Source organism: Montipora capricornis, chromosome 4 (genome assembly GCF_036669925.1).
Source record: "Montipora capricornis isolate CH-2021 chromosome 4, ASM3666992v2, whole genome shotgun sequence".
Classification (NCBI taxonomy): domain Eukaryota; kingdom Metazoa; phylum Cnidaria; class Anthozoa; order Scleractinia; family Acroporidae; genus Montipora; species Montipora capricornis.
Window position 1 is genome coordinate 31983472 of NC_090886.1, and position 15000 is coordinate 31998471.

At 40.9% G+C, this 15000-nt stretch overlaps 1 protein-coding gene and 1 non-coding gene across 2 annotated transcripts in view; both read right to left on the minus strand.

Moving 5' to 3' along the window:
• Positions 1-3755: 3755 nt before the first annotated feature.
• Positions 3756-3828, minus strand: Trnaa-ggc (transfer RNA alanine (anticodon GGC)). The gene has a single exon. It is a non-coding gene; the product is annotated as a tRNA-Ala (tRNA).
• A 445-nt stretch (positions 3829-4273) lies between these two features.
• LOC138045927 (meprin A subunit beta-like) overlaps positions 4274-15000 on the minus strand; it is a 24768-nt gene continuing 14041 nt past the window's right edge. Inside the window, exons 7-14 of the mRNA XM_068892561.1 lie at positions 13669-13833; positions 12264-12443; positions 11389-11535; positions 10987-11243; positions 10441-10522; positions 6202-6347; positions 4553-4693; positions 4274-4376 (exon numbers count right to left, since the gene is read on the minus strand). Coding sequence (XP_068748662.1) covers positions 4559-4693; positions 6202-6347; positions 10441-10522; positions 10987-11243; positions 11389-11535; positions 12264-12443; positions 13669-13833 — 1112 coding nt within the window. The 3' untranslated portion in view covers positions 4274-4376; positions 4553-4558. The remainder of the gene's footprint in view (positions 4377-4552; positions 4694-6201; positions 6348-10440; positions 10523-10986; positions 11244-11388; positions 11536-12263; positions 12444-13668; positions 13834-15000) is intronic.

The window sequence follows — 15000 nt, forward strand, 5'->3', positions numbered from 1 at the left end:
ACCAGGGTGGGAATTGGTTTTTCTGTCCTTGAGGGCCCATTGCCATTAGCAGGGCTAACGCTCACATTGTTTACTTGGATAGAAATAGCACTTCACATCACCCTCTCATTTTTAATTCTGTTGAAAGTCAAGTGCTACACGGCAACGTTTGCATAACGTAACCCCTTGTATTTGTACATATTCACCATGTAATCAGCCCTATAAATAAACCATGTAAGCGTTTTATCGAAAAACCGTGGCCCAAACCTGTTTCTCACGCCTCGCCCTAATATCAGAAACCCATAAGGTTGAAACGTGTAACGCGCGTTCACAGCTTCCGAATATCAGTGCGAAATGATTGGTTGAATGTTTCAGTGCTAAGTACCATATTTGGAAACCCCTCGCTCTTGTTGTTCCAAATATGGTACTTAGCAAGTTGAATATTCAAAAATGTTTCCAAGCACACGTGGGGCCGTGATACGTTTCAACGCTTATGTGTTTCTGCTAATATTTCACAGCTGCGCCTGTTCCCTTTCGAAAATCCGGTCAATTCTTAATGTTGTTGGCCGCCATTTTTGCCATCAGATATGGCTTAAATACTGGCGCGTTTAATGTGTTATTGTAAAAAAAAACTCTACTAGACGAAACGCGTCGGAGAATAAACAAGTTTTACAGATACGTTTCGCAGAGCGCTGCTCACTAGTTTAGTTTCTTAATTCTTTTAATTTTTTAAAAAAATTGTCTGGTTGCTTCTAAACGTTGGAACATACTCTGGTAATACACAATTCGCAATGTTGAATACTGATGAACAAACAGAAACAAAATACTGTAATCCGCATTTTCAACATGTGAAGGGAAAACTAAGAACCCATACCCCTACCGGTACCGGATGTGGGATGTCGGATGTTGGATGTGGGATGTCCGATGTCGAATGTCGGATGTCGAATGTCGGGTGTCGGAGTTCACAACTTTGTTGTCAGATTTTTACAACTCGGATGTCGGATTTTCACAAACTTTGTTGTCGGATTTTCAACAACTCGGAGGGCACCTACAAGCTTCTATAACTTTGGGATATAAAACAAATCGTGAAACCAAAAAGAGCAGAATAAAACTTAGAGTTGCCACAATCCGATTCGGGGAACCAGCCGAACTTCACGAAGGCATTCTTTACGGAAGCGCTGAACAATGGTTAAGTGACACTTACAAAAATAGTTAAGTAGCTGTTGCTGAAAAACTATCATTTCTAAAAGTTCATTTTCCTCGGAGATATTAGCATCTTTTATTGGCATCTTAAATATTCGAGTATCCGAGCTTTTTTGTGATTGCATCTCGAAATTCATTGTTCCTTGATGTTTTAAACGGAAAAAAAACCGCACCAATAGCGGGATTTGCAGAAATACTAGTAGCTTTGATTGTATGGATAAAGTGAGACTTCACCGACATTCCAGTTAGAGTCCTATTTTGTTTTCGTCGTGTTTCCTTGAATCGCAACGTGCAGGTAATCTCCGGTGAAATCTGGTGGCTTTTATTTATAGCATGACACAAGATAACATCACTCTTAACAGGTGGGCGGCAGACGACTCGTTAAGAAATTGTATCAGGCGTACCTTTTCGCGCCTTCTCTCACAACCATTTCACCCGGTATTTTAGCAGCCATGAACAGCTACAGTTTTGCTGTTTCCAACCCAGCTTACCACATGCATGGCATGTGAAGCTGCCACTTAAAAGGGTGCTAAAAACACCCATGGTATGTTGGCTACGTCATGCTGATGAGACCCAAAAGGCCGAAACAGCTGTCCATGGCTGCTAATTGACCGGGTGAAATGGTTGTGCGCATGCTGATACGTTGGCCACACCGGGTTGGTGTTAGTGTGTGTCACCTTCCTTTTATTGTTGTTCTAAAGAAAAGTACGCCTGATGGCAGGTTAGTCCATCTTAAGGGCTGATTACATGGTGAGTTTCAGCCTGGGCTGAAATTTAACTTTGTTGCGATTACATGCTCAATCTAAGCCCGGGAGCACTGAAAACGCAAATTTCCATGAGAAAATTTACTGAGATGCGGAAACACAATCGATGGGCATGCTCACGTTCCTTTTTCAGCCCGGGCTTCAATCTCGTTCCCACAGCCTGCGTTACCTTGTCCAGCGGAACGGGCACTGGAGGCTCCGGAGAACCAGAAAACTCTGGTTCCGCTTGAATAACTGCGCGTGCGTGTGGGGAGTCGGTTAGAAATCAACAAAGACACTGGAGTTCACCTTGGAAAGCGCTTACTTTTCACTCGCGAGGCTCTACACATGAGTATAAACGCATCTCCTAACACACTCAAAACGTTTAAACTGCGGATAATCAAAAAATAACGAGAGACATTTTTTCAATCAAAACAGATTTCAGAATCTGGTGTCACACAAGTGACAGTTGCTGTATTTTCAAAAACAAAAACGTTACGGAACTCGTAAGTTGTGAAATGATTTATTTCTAGATCAACTTCAACCTCGTACATATAAAAACCCAGAAGAAATCACGATTTTTGAGTTTAGAATTTGAAAATGGCAGGAAATGAAACCGGTTTTCAACAACCTATCAAAAATGGCCTTTTTTGAATTCGACAAGAATCTCTCTTTCCCGACCGCTGGTAAAGGAAGCGATGACTCTGAGACTTTGGTTTCAGCCCGGGCTGAAACCCTCTCCATGTAATCGCCACTTTCATTTTAAGAGGATTTCTCAGCCCGGCTAACCAGGTTGAAATTTCAGCCCGAGCTGAAATTCGTCATGTAATGGCATCTAGGGTAGCAGATAAGGGAATGTTTTATTAACATTGGAGTTTGCTCACATAAGGCACCATGCCATTTACAAATTGTCTTCAAAGGTAACATTTAAAGAACTTGTTAAACTTAGTTCAATCTTTTAGTTTTGATAACGAGCCAGTTATTAGCCATGAAAAAACTGATGAATTCTTGGGGGGCAAAAGTGCTATTCATCGCATACATTCTTTGTACCCATTTCGAATTTCCAAAGCATCATTGCTCAGAGATTACCTGGTATGTCGCGTTCAAATTTTCAGAGATAGTTCATTAATCAATGCACTTTTTATTATTCAGTACTTTATTCTCGGCTGACTGATTATTTAAGCAATAGAGGACGTTTTCCGTGTTTCCATAGCCTCATTTAAACACGAGGGGCAGTTGGAAGAATTCGAGACAGTTATGCAAACCCGAGACGCAGTTTCGGGTTTGCATAACTGTCTCGAATTCTCCCAACTTCCCCGAGTGTTCAGATGAGGATATGGAAAGACGGAAAAAAAGTCCTCTGTTGCTTTTATAAAATATTTCTTAAAGATAATTCGAAAATAAAGGAAGCAAATGAAGGAAACTTCTTGATTGAAATAGATTTCTTGATACACGTTCATATTTCCTACCAGCAAATCAAAACGCGCGTCTGACAGCATATAACCAATCAAAACTCGTGTGATGTCACAGCCGTGTCTAAACACAGCTATTGACCAATGAGAGTACGCGTACTATCGTAATTATTTTATAAAAAACAATAGCCTTGTGCTAATGAGGCAAAATTTATCTGTAAACCATCCTTGTCTCAACCGTTGTTTCTCTTGACGAGGGGAGGGGAAACAGCAATAATACTTCATGTAACAAAAGTGGTTTTTTTTTTTCAGATATGGACAAGGAAGTCGAAATTGTCAAGGGTTCAAGTGAAAGTATGACCCTTGCAGTTATGAACGCAATTTTCTAGCAATTGCGTAGAGAAGCCTGAAAAATTCATGACTTCAATGGGGTTTGAACCCGTAACCTCGCGATGCCGGTGCGACGCTCTAACCAACTGAGCTATGAAGCCACTGATATTGGGAGCTAGTCATTTGTGGGTTCAAATGTCCCCGTTATGAATGAATCAATGAACAAAATGATACAGAAACGAATCAACTATTGAACTGCGGATATGAAATCAAGTGAAGCTATGATCATTTCGTTTCATTGATTCATCCATAACGGGAACATTTAAACCCACAAATACCAGCTCCTAACATCCGTGGCTTCATAGCTCAGTTGGTTACAGCGTCGCACCGGCATCGCGAGGGCACGGGTTCAAACCTTGTTGAAGTCCTGAATACTTGCCGGCTTCTCTACGCAATTGCTAAAGAAATTGTGTTTAGAACAGCGAGGATCATAGCTTCACTTGATTTCATTGTAATATATGATTCATTTCATAGATCATTTTGTCAAGGATTGTAAGTAGCGACACGTCCAAGGTTTTCAAGGTGAAGTAGACAGACGATAAACGGTGCATTATTAACTTTCTTTATTGAGTCTTCCAAAACTACAAAGATCAGTATATGTTTCATTTTGAAACGTGCTTGATTGATCCCAGTAAGAAGATTCCTTCTGCTGTGAAAACAAAAAAGGTCTAGTTTCAGTTATAGGCTCGCACGGCGTGTATATAGCAACTAAGAAAAATGTAAGTACTATTTTAAATTGAGTCAAGGCAATTAAAACAAGGAATTGATCCTTTCTTCTGCTTTAATTCCCAAATATTTGTCTCTTAAAGGGACAGAGGTTCTCACCTTGCGTTACATTATCTTATAGACATAATTTGTCCAATGAATCCCCACTCCCTTCCAACAATTCTCAGGAGGTGCGACTCCATATTTGCCATAGTCAGCGCTGCCACTCCAGCATTCACCGTAGAATTGGACACCAAAATACTACAAAAAGGGAAAAGGGTATGGTTCAGGAACATTGCATGTGTTAAAAGTAAAGTTTGGGGTAACTTTGAAGGAAAATTTCGTGTAGATGAGGCTATATTCTGAACGTTTCATTGCGTCTGGAGGACCCTGCGTAAGGGTATCTGAACAAAGGAAAAGCTGAAAGGTTTTCTGTCGTCCCAGCTGCTCGGAACTTGCGGCTTAGTTCTAAACTTTTCCGAGCTCCTCGTTCAAGACGCTTGTTAGGCAAGCGTTGGACACGGAAAACGCAATTTAAACTCTTTGAAGCCCAAACTTCTTCAGTGTTATCTTGGCAATTTCTGTCGTATGATGACGCAACTCGTTTCAAGGGACAAAAGCTCTCAAAATGCAAGTCGAGTTGGTCTACCCAACACTTGTCTGACTGTCGATGATCTCACTAGGTCAAAAGGTACTTTCATTGGCTATCGGCTGTCGCAAAACACTGCAGCACAAATTGCAGAAATTAAAGTGCCACTATGACGAAAATCGCATCTTTTCTATTGAAGCCATTTTAAGCCATAAATAAGTAGCCTGCATGAGACAAAAATGCTCTTTACTATTTTCAAATATCTCTTTTTGTTCCAGAGATATTCAAGTTTTTAAAATATGCAAATTAGCCAAGTGATGCCGTAATACACTAAACCAAATTTTGATCAAGATATCTCAGCCAATTTGCATCAGAAATGTTTGATTCTTTGCAGTAAGATTCTACTAAATGTACTCCACAATTTGAGCTTAACAGTTTCGTTACCATGGTAACATACTGGGTTCCAGACCAATATTAAAGGCATTTCTGGCCACATTTGGCGTTCTATTTTCATATTTGCAAATGGTGCCTCATATACATGATCCAACAAGCATATAAATATGTTAGCTTGAGTTTGTGGCCTTGTTTAACGTTTTTCGAGCTAAAAATAACTTACATATTGAAATCAATTGGGTGGGGACTGGAAAAGAGTGAGTTGCCATGGGAACAAAATGTTTTATAGCCGTAGGTGTGTTTTCTGTAGAACTATTAGCCTACCAAGTTTCAATGGTCTGCGCTGCAAATTGGCGAAGATAGCACTATTTATATACTTGATGTAATATTGGGTTGAGGGTATGACATCATCAGTCATCTCATTTGCATATTTTACACATTTTTCAAACTTAAATATCTCTGGAACTAATGCAGGTATTTGCAAACGGCATTTTCATTCTTTCGTAGAATTCTTTGTGATACGCCTAAAAAATCAAGAGGTAAAAATTTGATCATAGTGGCACTTTAAATGACGCAACGTTTGCCTCTGAACGTTGCGGAGAGTAGAACCGATTTTCACCTCTCCAAACGGTTAAGGAAATTAAAAAAAGATCTTAAGAGGTTTTTCCCTAAACAGTTTTTGTGCATTTTTTATCGCAAAGCAATTGCGAGACAAGCTGTTCGAAAAGTTGCCCCATGTAATGTGTGCTTGAGCAAAAACCCACAATGTTAAAGATAACGTGCTAACCTTGTAACCTTTACTTTGAACCAATTTTGAGCAACTAGCGATAGTCTCATCTATGTGGAACCAGTCGATTTTAGGTCGTAAATTTTTCACCAGTTCGGGAAGCGCTCGACTACCGGGTCTATCTCTGTAGCAGCCTATTGCTTCCACTGTAAACAAATACGAAAATGTTTATGCTTGTAAGACAATGCGATGAAAAATAGATAAACTACTGCCTTTGTAAGGATATCTGCAATCGTCTCAGGCTTCGTGGTGAAGGACGATAAACTAGAGGCCCCATCTCAAAGCGTTTGTTTTAGAGTGCGAACAGTCTTTCTTTTGCTCTAAATTGAAACGAACGAGTACGATGAACTTTCAGCTGAAGCTGCAGGATCTCTAACCAACGCCCACCATTTTGAAAGTTCAACATACGCGTTCGTTTCAACGATTTTAGAGCTCGCAGTCTACGTTTGGGACGTTGACAAAGCCCCTCACTGTTCGAAAAAACTATTATTGCCTTATTGTAGCCAAATATCATATTTTTGCTACAGTTTTGTACAGCGGCACTCTGGACTTTGAGGGTTTTCTTTTGCGCTTGAGTAGCAAGATTGACATTCTTCGTTGTCTTGCAACAAAAAAGAATCGTGTAGAGCAATTTAACGCATCGTGGGCCAAGCTTTGTTAGTTGTGTGAATGTAATTTTTTAGTTAGTCTTATGCTATCTATTGTATTGCCTTTGCATTTGCTATGCTTAAATAAATCTGTGACTCTTTCAGTTGGGGCCTTCTGTAAATCCTACTTTTAATTTAGAAAAAAAAATTGTAACGGCTTTTTTTGCATCATAGTAGTTTAGTCTTTGTTATATGAGTCTTACATGTCTTCGGGAAGCAGGGATGGCGCAGTGGCGAGAGCAGTAAGCATTGTCAAGGACTATGCTTCCAGCACTTCAGCACACTTCTAAGTCAAACAGATATGGTCAATACTGACCTCGATGATCCATTCTGCAACCGAAAGTACCTGAGAGTCTCCCAAACAAAACCAACTCTTTCTTTCTCGAAGAGTTACAAAGTGCCTGAAGAAGCTGAAAAAGTAAAAAAAACCCTGGAACAGACAAATTATCCACTCTTCCACCAGCAACTGCTTGATTTCTGCAATGACACCTTTGCAGGAAACAAACCGCATGCTTTCTCCAAATCATCCATCATACCAATTGCCAAAAAAAGGCAATCTCCAGCTGCCACAGAATAACCAAAGGATCGCATTACCTTGTCCCCGCTGGCATCAAACATACAACTCTATGCTCCTGAACAAGATTACATCTCTTGTTGATCCTGTACTGAGAGGAACCTAAAATGGCTTCCGCAAAGGCGAATCAACGATCCCACAGATCCTAGTAATTAGGAGAATAATAGAAGAGCTGAGGATCTCTAAACGAAAGGTCTATAGTATTTGTGGACTTCTCCAAAGCCTTCGACAGCCAGTGTAAACAAAAAGGCGATGCTGCCCATCCCATCCAATAATGGAACACCAGAAGACATCGTCAAATCTATCTCGACTGGGTACGAAAATCCAACAAGGTTCGTAAAACGCCCTGATGGTCCGACGACAGAATTCACAGCAACTGCCGGGATCCTTCAGGGAGATACCTTAGCAGCATCTATTCGTAATAGTTGTTGATTACGCATTAAGGAAATCACTCGAAAACCCATATAAATGAAAAAGGAATCACAATCCAGCCGGTTCAATCACGATAAAAGTAAATACCTGACAGACCTGGAATACGCTGACGACCTGGCCCCGATTGCTCATAAGGTGGATGACGCTATCCACCGGATAAATCACTATACAGCGGATAAACACTAGCAAAATTAATTGAGTTTTCCAAAGGATAGCGATTTATCCAGTGGATAGAGCTATCCACCCTTCGAACAACAGAGGCCAGGCCTTTACTGCTGACACCCTGGCAGTTCCTGAAGACCTACTTTTGCCTCTAGAAACTGCAGCCGCTGAAGTTGGTCTCCACCTCAATGCCAAGGAAACAGAGTTTAGGACTGTAAACGAGGATGCTAATCATTCGCAAATTAGATCAGAAGATGGTAGTCAGCTGAAAGAGGTATGTGACTTCAAGTACCTTGGTTCATATGTCGCTAACATTTACAAAGACTTTCAGATACGTAAGGGCCAAGTCCGGAATGCCTGCAATAAACTACATAAAATCTGCAAAGCAATATAAGCAAGACAACGAAGCTAGCATTCTTTAGATCTTGTGTTGAGAGTATCCTGTTATGCTGCTCAGAGATATGGATCATCAAAAATAAATTTCAAGAGAAGTTCGATGAAATGTAGACCAAGTTGCTAGTGAGAGTGAAAAATGTCTCCTGCAGAAATGCACAAAACAAAGGAAGAAATCGACGGCGACATACCACCAATTCCCACAACGGAGAGCACGTTTTGAGTCACACTGCCTTCCAGACAACAGCCAAGTCATCTCCGAGGTCATCTGCTGGAGACTCCCGTGCACAAATAGAAGAAGGAGACCCTCAACTACAATTATGTCATAGCCAAAGAAGCCACAGAGGAAATAGAAGATCTTCCTACCATCACGAAGAAGAGAGAAGCCTGGCGCAGAGCCGTGAATTCCATCTCGGCAGCAGCCGATGACTGACAGACTAACTGACTGACTGTTTCACACTTTTTTGATCCACGGACCCGTTAAATTTGCCACATAACATGCAACTCGTTCTTGGGTTTCTCTGTAAACATCTTTAGAACTTTTCAAGCCTTTTCCCCAACTTTTCTTTTACAGATACAGTCGTTCATCACTGCTTTATCTCTCGTGCATCCGCTTTCCCCTCAATGTTTCTTTTACCATTTTGTCCAAATCCTCCGCGACTCTTTCTCCGTCATGTTACACACATTCATGATGTAGGCTACCACTGGTGCTACCCTTATGTTTATTGCATAAATCAATTCTACAAGATTACTCAATCGTCCACTCATTTCCTTCTTCACCCTTGTCAGTACTTTCTTTGTCAAAATCTTATCACACTGTTCACATCCTAAGAACTTGGAGCGATCGTTGTTTGCTGGATCTAGTGCTTCCATCCGCTCTTCCAGTACCTGCAAACCATCCCCTTTCACCATTTTATCTCTTCTAAACACAGTCTCGGTACATTTCTTATCCCATTCATCGCTCCTGTGTCAATGCTTGCTTTGACGATGATTTCATTGGCCAGTCTGTGGCCCTTCAAGGGTTTCCTGCTACACCTTAAAGTCGTCGATGAACAAACTATGTGTCCTTTTAGTATCTCTCTCTCCTGGTTTACCCATGCTGTACTCTCCTTTTCCCTCTAGCAGCATCGTTACTGGTATCTCTGTGCAACAGAAACCTACTGCAGAAAAGCTATTTCCTTGAAAAAAACTTTTTCTGATATTGATCCATCTGCTTTGTTCTTTCTTCCCTTTTCTTGTTACTTCTAGTTTTGTTAGACTTGTTATCCACTTGCTCATCAGTGTGCGGATTACGTCTATTACTTCTTCCAGTATTCCCATCTAGTTGTATACCCTCAACATCCAATCATGTTTAACTTACTATCATTCATTATCATTATCATTATCATTATCATTATCATTATCATTATCATTATCATTATCATTATCATTATCATTATCATTATCATTATCATTATCATTATTATAAAGCGCTATATAGATACCTCACTTATTCTGACGCAAATGTTTGAAAGCATGGTCTCTGATTTGGATTTGGCGATGGTTGGACTCTGTTCCGTACGCTTTTCGAACGGTGAGTGGCTTCTTTGACGTCCCACAAAACTGTACAAGAAAGGGGTGTGCTAGGCGCGAGGCCTACGGTGTATAATTAATGGGAACTTAAGCACGAGTTGTTGTTTTAGAGCCACAAACAGCAAGCGAAATTGAGCTGTTTTCCTTTTTAATTTGTCTTGACACTGCAACATTTATATTTCCAAGTACCTTTTCTCTATTGGAGACGATTACTTTCAAAATCTGGGGGACAGTACTGTTCGGCTGGCTGCGAAATGTTCATTTCCGGATTCCGTCTGTGCCTCAAAAACTTCGCGTGCTTAAGCTCCCTGGTCCTTATCCGAGAAGACGAGAAAATTTAACCATTTTCAGGTGTAATTTCAAATGCATGGCTATTTCAAAGTTTCCACATCAAAAGTAGGCGCTCCCTGCATCGACTTTTTGCAAAAATCAGCGAAACATGAAAGGCCACGAACTCACGGCATGGGATCTCCTTGAAGCTAATGTCGTCTAAGGCAATGTCTGCGCGGAAGCTTGTTCCACGCACTGCTTCAAATGTTACCTGATGAAACAAAAAGCAAGCATCCAATGAAAGGTTTTTTTTAGCATTAGTAAAATGACTGGAAAACAAGACAAATTTTGGTTTTGCCGATTTCTAAACACGTTATGCACGTTATGCACTTACGTCTGTGACGTACGTAGATTGATATTATCCCACACGAAATGTCCCTAAGTCTAGGCATTTGCTACCTCTTATAGAAATAACGCAAGTTTAAGGGTTAGCGTTATTTTAGCTGAGGATAAAGGCAGCTGTTGAGGACTTGCGTTTTGGGGGGCACTTTGTGACGCTGATTGTCTGTATTCCCTGTCAAAATCGCCGTGCATCTAATTAAGCGCATTTCTGGTAATATCTGTCATCGCGAGGTCAATGTGTTTATGTTCATAGCATTCGATCCGTCCCCTCACTTTGTGCCAAAAATGATATTGTCAGAAGTCGAGGGAAAACTTGTTATGAAGTACTAAAACCTTATACTCCGACGCAGCGCTACTAAGCGTAATTTGCGCCATTTTCCATTCGTCTTCTTGATCACCAGACAGAGACCACATTCTTTTTGCTGCACCCACAGTTGATTCTATGTACACATTCAACTGTCCCATCCCTGACCCATACATGTGGTACCAAAACGACAAGCAGCGACCGTTGGTTGGCGGGAAGTTTCGACTTTGCAGCTTAGCTTTCTGGTCTTTGTTTATCCTACTGGCCTCTGTATAGATGTAGTGACCTAATTTGAAAGAAACACAGCTCGAATGAATTGACTCTAAAACTGAAACCAAATTAATTGCTTTGGCGCCATTTAAAGCAACCACAGGCGATAAGATTTGCAAATCATAACCCAAAGGGAATTAAAAATTGAGTTCTTGTGTTACCTGTCCCAGACGTGTGGTCCCCAGATGGTCCAGTCCTGCTCGAGGGTGTTGTACCAGTGCGACGTTCCCAATTGAAGTTTGATGGGTTACCTGGGTCATTGTTCCAATGGCACATTTTGTCGGCGTCGAATTCACAGTCATCCGGCCCTGAAAAATTACGCATGAGTAAATCCAAGAGACAAAGAGCTTAGCTGTGGCAAGATTATCAATTGAAAACTTTTGATTTATTTAACTTCAGCTTCATGACGAGCCTCAGCGGACACATTTCAGCCTCGCTGTCATGAAGAACTCTAGCAGGAACTCGTAACCCAGGCCCTCGAGGGTTGTCCAGTTCGGCTACAAATGTTGCTTGGTGTAGGTGTCACAAAGTGACCCTCTAACTATGACTTCAACCAGAGCCAGATCCAGCGAGCAATGCATGAAGTTCTTAGTCTTAAAGGGGCACCTTGTGACACATTGTGAAGTTCATGCAAAGTACCATAAATCTCATTAGCATGATGTAGCTGGACTGAACATGTATGAAGCCTTCAGCTCCGACATCTCACCTTGCAGCTATTGTTTTTCTCGGACCATCTGTATTTAGAGCAGAAGTATTTGCTATTAAGCCAAAATTCTCGAAAACCTCGAGTGAAAGGTAAATGAAAAGACAACTTTTGAGACAATTGGAAATTTACGACTGCGTTACCAAATCGACCCTTTCTTTCGGCGATCTTGCTCTTCTTCTTCTCTTTTGGATCTCAAAGTGTCACAAAAATGGCGTTCTTCTTTGGGTACCTTTCCGAAAAACCCATTCCTTTTTGTATGGATGTTTCTACTTTAACCGACCCTAAACTGCAGTATCGATTAAACCGATCAGTGATTTTATACGTTCTCACCGATTCCACACGACTTCAACTTGCAGGACTGTGAGCCTTTGGGGCTGCCATTACACGGTTTTCCACCATATTTCGGTGGTGGATCGTCACATGACCTTGTCCGGTGATGCGTTCCAAATCCACAGTCTGCGTCACAGGCACCCCATTGTGACCAACGACCCCAGTGACCGTCAATCGGTGCTAAGAGACCAATCATTAAAATGAGGTTAGAAGTGCATATTGTAGCCATCTAGGAGAAAAGAAATATTTACCATCTTGTTGATGGTCAAAATAAATTGGCTGGGTAAGGATATGTTAAGCAGAGAAAAGTGCGACATAGTTAAAATAGGAAAAAAATCAAAAAAAGTGGGGAAAATAGGAAGAAAAACAGGGTTCCCTATCAGGAGCCCATTACCTAAAGCTTCCATACGTATTATACCCTTGAGTCAACCCCCCAACCCATATCTTTTGATTTTTAGAACTGCTATAACTTTTCATCATTTTCAAATACCTTCGTGTTTCGGGTGTGCTGCACGTGACGTAATCAGTGGCCGACCATAGGTCTCTTATGATTGGCTATTGTGAAAACACCAGCGAAAATCCTCCCTGGGAGGTGCACCTAAAAATTAAAAAGATACGGGACAGGGTTGACTCAGAGGGTTAATACAGAAGATGGAGGGCCCGGTAATGGACTCCTGCCCCTTTCGATTGTCGAAGCTTCCAAGGTACACTATTCTCAAAATATATCTTGGTCAATAGATATGTTCTGGGTATAAAACCTGGACGAGTCAGACAAGAACCAATGCAATTCACAGTTGTGAGGCAAATTAATGGTTCCAGTATGTTGGCATCACACGTATTTGACTACCATTTTATACTGGATTGAGCACCAGCGATGGACAAAGAGTGGAGAAAATAATACATTTCCTTGAAAAATAGGAGAAATAGGAAGGACGTAAACAATTTTGAAAAATGACCCGCTGGCGGAAAAAGATATCGCCAGCCCCAACCTAGATACTTGCTTTGTTTTACTAATTTTCTTAGAATCAGTTTTTGTGGGCTGGGGTGCAAGGCTTAGCACTCTTTTCAGCATTTCTATGGACTTGTTTGGTTTCACCTTAGCCTGTCGTAAAACCAAAACCAATCCCAGAAGAATCAGGCAGTCAAATCAGGCAGTCATAATGCACAGAAAATTCGTATATGGCGCCAAACGCGGTAAACGCGTGGGAACAGGTCAAAACTGATTTTTCCTTAGCCTTCTATTGGCTGAGAATGTGGCGCGGTATTCTTAACTGAATCACCACGCTTGCACATTCAAAGCAATCGCGAGATGACTTTCCCCACTCAATTTGAAACTGTGTACTAGTTCCAGATTAGGGCGAGGAATAGTGTGAGAATTTCGGTCGGCCTACTCAAACATTCTTACCGTAGCATTCGCTATTGTTACATTTTACAGTCTCCTGTTGCACTCCATATTGGTCAGCTTCTGGACATTTGCTCTTACCACTGGAAGTACAGAATCTTTGGCGGCTTTTGTAGCAGAAGGTGCTGCAAGGGCCAAAGTTTGACCACCGGCTCCACCCAACCGTTACTGAGGAGTAATGATAAAGAAGATATTTTTCTGAAAAAATCGCACATTCATGCGATTAATATTAACCATGTCTCATTGGTTCCTTTTCGCAAGAGACTCAAAACGTGCAAGAAGAAAATCTAGCCCTTGCAGTTCGTTTGGGAGAAAAACTTGCTCAAATTACTCAAAAATACCATGATAACTCCACTGGATAGACTTAACAATATATCGTGTTTCTGATTGGCCAATTAGGTTATCGAGAGCAAAACGGAAGTTCATGATGGAAACACGGCGATGGAGTAATTAGTTGAATATACTAAGAAATAAAAAATTGTAAGAACTTTTTCGTGCATTTCGTGATTTATGGTCACTCGTGATGGTTTGAAAGTTTCATTTTGCTCTCTACCTGCGGCTCATACAATTCACTCGTGCCCAGAAATAACAAACTACACTGGCGTTTACACGGTTTACTATACGTATAAAGGTCTTTAAAGTGGAAATAAGGAGCACGGTTTCGACCTACTTACTGAAAAAACAAAATACCAGTAAATGCATTGTATTATGAAAAGGAGCAATTTATTGCTTGCTTTTTTTCGTAAGCACAACAAAGTTCATGTAAAGGTACAGACTACAACATTCCAGGGGTGGATAAGTTCCGACATATTCAATTTTGGGTCCACAAGTGACCTTTAATCGAAACATACATTTTCAGGTTAAAATCTCTTTTAAACTCAATCAATTAACCTTTACTTAGGCACGAAATCTCGTCACAATAAGAGGGTCCTGAAGGGGTAAAATGAGAACTGGGATTGGCCTGTTTTTACCCTGGGAAAATGAGATTGAGTCACTGGGACTGGGATTTGCTTAATGGGAATTGGGAAAAAAGAACTGAAATGAGAATGGGATAATTGTCTTTAAGCGTGTCCAGTCTATGATTAAATAATTCCCTTAGTTTGCAAAACATCATATAGAGGATATCACATGGCCGCGCGGGGATGTGAGTTTTATTTTCGACTGCTGAAAGTATCTCTCACGAGTGATCGAAGCGAACGAGTGAGAGATACTTTCAGCACGAGAAGATAAAATTCGTATCCCCAAGCGGCCATGTAATGTTCTGTTTATTATATAGATATTAATGAAATGTCTAGATTTAAAACAACTTGTTTTATTCATTTTCGAAATGATGAA